Below are 6,000 nucleotides of genomic sequence, written 5' to 3'. Positions count from 1 at the left end.
TGATTTGTTCAGTAGAAACAGTGAAGGTGATTGGTCTTATTAAGGTCACATTCTGACTGGAAAATTTGATTGTTTTTATTATAGAAGATACCAGAAACCCAGTGGTGTGACAGGAATGCGCCTCTTGCTGTCTGCAGGTATAAGATGACGTGTGAGTACACCTGGCCCAATCACCTGATGAGTAACGACCGCGAGGCTGTGGAGGCCATCGTGGTGCAGCACGGCTTTGAGGGCGACGTGGCGTACGGACACAACAAGCTGTTTGTGAGAACCCCACGCTCACTCTTCACCCTGGAACAGGAGAGGGCCGCCCTTATTCCCATCCTGGTGCTCTTCCTGCAGAAGGTGAGACACCTGTCTGAGGTTCTGTCTGTTTCTCTCACAATTTCTGTTTGTTCTGTCTGGGTTTCCCCAGTTTTACCCTATCACGGTCTCAGTTTAACTTAAAGTAAAACTGTAATTGCTAGCGGAAGGCTTTCACTCAGGTCTTCTCTTCCTCATACATGATTCCAGTCTTCATTTGAAGTGTGTGTGCTGACCCAACTCTTTCAAAGGGATCGAGAAGCACTGACTGTTATTGTTGTTATCTCACAGCCTCATTCAAATATAGATAAGATTCCTTAAGTGAGTGTTTTCCATCCTGAGCAAAAATGTGGTCTGGGGTTTGTGAGAACTGGACTCAGGCTGCCAGGCTGTAACTGTATCACTGTAGCTGTAACTGCAGTGATCTAGCGGTAACTGTATCACTGTAACTGTAGTTGTAGTGCTTTAGCTGTAACTGTAACACTGTATTATTATACTGTTATGATACGCTGCATTATTCATCTGCAGTGAAGCTGCCCTGCTTTCAGCTGACCCACTTAACACAGCCGCATTGAATCAGGAGCTCCATGTAGTCTCAACACAGCAAACACTCTCTCCTTCGCCCAGCAGAGAGTCGGGACTAAAAGCATCTAGTTCTATTTTAAACCTAGTTTGAACCTGACCCTTTACCTCTCTTTCTCTCGCTCTCTCACCTCCTCTCTCCCTCTTTCTCTCACCCCCCTCTTTCTCTCTCTCTTCCTTTTCCCTGTTCCAGATTTACCCCTCTAGCCATCCTTATTTTTATCTCTCCATTTTTGTCTCATTTGTGCACTTTCATCTTTCATTTCCACCTTCATCTTTCATTTCTTTCCCCTTTCTCAACTTTGTTTCTAATGTACTGTATGTTTTATGAGCGTTTGGTCCAACCATCCTGCTGCTTATGCTCCATCACCTTCTGGTCATATTTTAGTCCAACTAACCTCTTATCATCCAATTTGTCATGGATGTAAAGTGTCATCTGTCCATGACTCTAGCATCTCCACAGCAGTGTAAGGGCTGTTCTCTTCCTTCATGTCTTCACGATACTGTGTGGTTCCTCTGGCCCTGTGTGGTGGGTGTAGGTGTGGCGTGGTGCATTAGCACGGATGCGCTGCAGGCGGATGCGAGCCATCTACACCATCATGGGCTGCTATAAGCGCTACAAAGTGAAGGCTCACTTCTGGGAGGTGGAGAGGCGCTTCGCTAATGTGCGCAACATGACAGACTACGGGAGGAGTGTGACGTGGCCACCTCCACCCGCTACGCTCATGCAGTTTCACAAAATCACCCAGCACCTCCACCGCAGGTACAGCTATAGGTCACCCACCACTGCCATAGGTCATCCAGCACCTCAATCACAGGTACAGCTATAGGTCACCCACCACTGCCATAGGTCATCCATCACCTCAATCACAGGTACAATTACAGGTCACTCATCACTGCCATAGGTCACCCAACAGCACAACCATAGATACAGCTATAGGTCACCCAACAGCACAACCATAGATACAGCTATAGGTCACCCAACAGCACAACCATAGATACAGCTATAGGTCACTTAGCAACCCAACCATAATAATAATAATTATAATAAATATAATAGTAGTAGAGCATATTTAATATATACATGCAACTCAAAGTGTTTTACAGAATAAATGTAAGAAAAAACAAAAATAATAAAACAAGGTAATTGTAACGATTGCAGGGGGCAAGCATGACGCAAATGCAAGTTTGAATAAATTTAATAGGGAAAACATGACAGAACAACTGAGCACAGATAGAAACACTAGACAGCTAACAGAGACTAGAAGAACTATTGAAACAGGGTACAAAAAATAAACCAACACGAGTAACCACATAAGTGTTAATATATAAACATAAGAGGAGCAACAGAACTTAGAACCAAGACTATAGAGACCCACAGGGAGGGGAACAATGACACAAAACGAGTAATTAAAGATATGATGGAACACGGAGGGGAAACGCTGATGAGCCAAAATACGGAAACGGGCATAGGAGAGAAAACAACGGAGAAATAAGTACGAAACCGGAGATAAAAACACACACATGAATATTAAACAGCATTAGGAACAAACGAACAAGAACCATAGACAGGGAGTACTTAGGAAATACGGTAGAACCACAGGTGATGAAGAAGCACAGGAAATGACCGACGCTGGTAAACGAGGCAGGGGGAACTAAATACACAAGGACGGGAGGGTAAAACAAGACCCAGGTGGAAACACTGAGGATAGGGGCGTGGCAAACAGAAGGGAACTATGGAAACCGGGAAACAAGGTGGGGCTAGGGCATATGACACAGGATTGTGGCGGAGAGCAGAGATAGATGTAACAGTAATAAAATTGTTACGGTACAGCTCCCGACCCCTCCCTTTGGGCGTGCGTTTATGTCGTCTACGTCTAGTCTGCGTCTGTGTATCTCCGTGGATGTGGTTGTGTCCGAGTGTGATCATCAGTCTCACCTGTGGCTCGTCTCTCGTCATCACTCGGGGTTTACGTGGTTTGTCTATTTAATGTGCGTTTGCGCAGTGTCCCGTGCTCGTCGTTGTCTTAGTGTCACTCGTCAGTGTGTGTTGTGTTAAATGTGCGTTATCTGCGTGTTGAGTGTTCCAAATAAACGTAACGTTGCTGTCTGTCAGCTGGATTTTGTGCCTTGTCCTTCCGCCCACACAGCGCTACAAAAATAATCAAATTACATAAAAAGTTATTAAAATAATAGAAGAAAACAATAAAATAATGTAATAAAAAATAAAATAGCAAAACTATTAAAATGACTAGAAGAACAAACATAAAATATAATTAAGTAAAACAATATGATACAGTAATAAAATAATTAACCAACTATAGAACTATAGATTACTGCCAACACTAATGTCCATGCAGATATGGATTAGTACATACTTTGTACTCTGCAGTATAGACAAACACACACAAACACATACCACACATGAAGTACACTCACCATCTGAGGATGTCCTGATCTGAGAACATCCCAAACTGAAGACGTCCTGTTCTGAAGACCTCCTGTTCTGCAGCTGTAGTTTTTCTAATACACATGTACATGTGCTCCAGCTGATTAAGATGCTCAAAACCACAAAGGAAGTTTCTCTCCTCTCTCTCTCTCTCTCTCTCTCTCTCCCTCTCCACTCATTTAGGTGGAGAGCCAGACAGATCATTAAGAATATCCCTCCATCTGACATGGCGGAGGTCAGGGCGAAGGTGGCAGCTCTGGGCACTCTAAGTGGACAGAGAGCCGACTGGGGCTTCAGCCGCTCCTGGGAGAGAGACTACCTGGCCAACGTGAGTCCCACAGCACCCAGTCTCAGACGCACATGGCTGTGGAGATGAAGTCTACTGACTACTAATAAGCCCTGACAATGAATGCCAACCTGACTGCCTTCATTTACTACATATATTTATAAAACTTGTTAAAATATTATCTATTTTACTTATGCAAAACTAAGTGAGAAACGTCATACAGTATATCAGGAATAAGGCTCTCCAGGGCTTCTGCTTTTTTTGGCAGAAAAGTAACAAAAATGTCCTTTTTCTCTTCTGTTTTTGTTTTGTTTTCATGGCCTACATATGTGCCACAGTAGGCACAAGGCAGCTCATTTGAAGTCTTACCACTCTCTGTGGTACTGTTGACAGCCCCAAACCTAAAACCTCAGTGCAGTGCACCTGTCTGCTCTCCTCGGTTAAACTAATTTAGCCAGGAAAATTACCTGCCTTTCCTGTGCAGTCACATGACTGATTGTGACCTGGAGCAGTGGGTTAATGGGCCCTATATACATTACTGGATCTGATCAAATCAGCCAGCCAGGCTAGCCGAGCAGTGCCCAGCAGAGGCAGTCAGACGTCAGATCTGGCTCCTAGGTTCCTTACAGATCAGCAGCTGTAGACAGAACGTTCTGTGGAGGCCTGGAGGTTTGGCCAACTCACAACACAGGATCCTGAAGGTCTGTGTCAGTGTCTGTCTTCCGTTCCTTTCATGGTGTGGGCGTCGGTAAGCCCTCCACTCTCTTTTGTAAGGCTCATAAACTCACTATGATTGAGGACTACCGGTGCTCTGCTAAATTTAGTTCCTGTTGTTTTTTATAAGAGCAGACATTTCTCTTACGACCTGCTTACAGAGACATCCCAGGAAGAAAGCAGAGTAGAAAAGCTCTTGGGGAAAAAAAAATTCTGAATAATTTCTGAGAAGCACTTTTAGAACGTAAGCTTCACCATGTGTTGCAGCCCCTAGTTCTACCATCACCACTGCATTGGCAGGACTCTGTTGTTTTACTTTCATTGTCCATTTTGGCTTCAGGCACCAGAAGCAGAGCTTCACTGGAATTGGGTTTAAACCCTGATTCCATTTAAATTTTGAGACAACAGTGTTACAGTTTGTCATGAGATATGAATATTTTTGCTTATTTGGTATCACGTATCATCCTGTAAGTGTATCGTGTTTGATTGCAGGCCAGAGACTGCCCTGTGACCAGTTCCAACTTTGTGCGCATCACGAAAGAACTGAAGAACAAAGACCAGTACAGTCAAGTTCTTTTCTCTGGCTTTGTCAGGATGGTAGGCAATATTCTCTCTCTCTCTCTGTCTGTCTTTCTTGTTCACACACAATCTCTCGCCGCTCTAATCTCCAGATCACTGGGTTGGCTCTTATTGGTCAGGTGGAGCTCATGTGTGCAGGTGGGGGAGGTGTAGCTCATGGTGATAATGAGTGTGTAATAAAGTTTGCACATTTAACAAACTTTGTCATTCTTTCTCTGGCTCCCCCTTTCAGTTGAACTGGTTCAATAACACCAAAGACAGAGCTCTTCTCATCACAGACAAACACATCTACAGACTGGAGCCAAAGAAACACTTCAAAGTTCAGAAACGAATACCCTTGGAAACTGTAAGCATAACAAACATGCATAACACACACACACACACACACACACACACACACACACACACACACACATGTTGGACTTATAGACCAGAGGCCTAGCACAGGGGTACCCAAATAGAAATGTTGACGGGCCACATTTAATTTTTTCAATCACTGAACGGTGATTGACAGTGTGGGGGGGGGAGACGGTTGGCGAACGTAAACTGTCGACCGGGGAGGGGGGATTGTGGCGAACGCATTTGGGCGTCTGCTACCCAAATGCGTGTTTGTTGTTGCACTTTTCAAAACAGCTAGCCCGAGGGCCGCTATTTGAGTATGGGGGGCCTAGCACCTGTAAATCAAGACATGTAAACTACAGTCTGTAAACCAGGACCTTCAGACCAGGACCTGTAGTAGAGCACCTGTTGACCAGAGGATGGAGACCTCTTGGCCAAGGTACATCAGCGTGGCATAGTGGAACAGCAGTACTGACCCTCCTGTGTTAGGGTCACTCAGCTTGGGCAGGCTGATGTTTTTATGTGAACTGCACCACCAAGATTGTATGTGTGTGTGTGTGTATGAAAGAGAGAGCGAAAGAGAAACAAGTGTCTGGCCTACATTCTGTTAGCCCAGTGAGTGGAATGGTGCTACAATGTACAGGAAGGATTTGGCCACACTGCGGCAAACTGAGCTCCTAAAACATGTGCGCACACACACACACACACACACACACACACACACACACACACACACACACACACACAC

General features: G+C 44.8%; 1 protein-coding gene across 1 annotated transcript in view; it reads left to right on the top strand.

Moving 5' to 3' along the window:
• myo1g (myosin IG) overlaps positions 1 to 6,000 on the top strand; it is a 39,682-nt gene that overhangs the window by 18,563 nt on the left and 15,119 nt on the right. The window contains exons 16-20 of the mRNA XM_077008165.1: positions 138 to 345; positions 1,425 to 1,648; positions 3,518 to 3,662; positions 4,827 to 4,931; positions 5,146 to 5,259. Coding sequence (XP_076864280.1) covers positions 138 to 345; positions 1,425 to 1,648; positions 3,518 to 3,662; positions 4,827 to 4,931; positions 5,146 to 5,259 — 796 coding nt within the window. The remainder of the gene's footprint in view (positions 1 to 137; positions 346 to 1,424; positions 1,649 to 3,517; positions 3,663 to 4,826; positions 4,932 to 5,145; positions 5,260 to 6,000) is intronic.

Source organism: Brachyhypopomus gauderio, chromosome 6 (assembly GCF_052324685.1).
Source record: "Brachyhypopomus gauderio isolate BG-103 chromosome 6, BGAUD_0.2, whole genome shotgun sequence".
NCBI lineage: Eukaryota > Metazoa > Chordata > Actinopteri > Gymnotiformes > Hypopomidae > Brachyhypopomus > Brachyhypopomus gauderio.
Note: the sequence above shows the minus strand (reverse complement) of the source record. Positions and strands in the feature narration are given on the sequence as shown.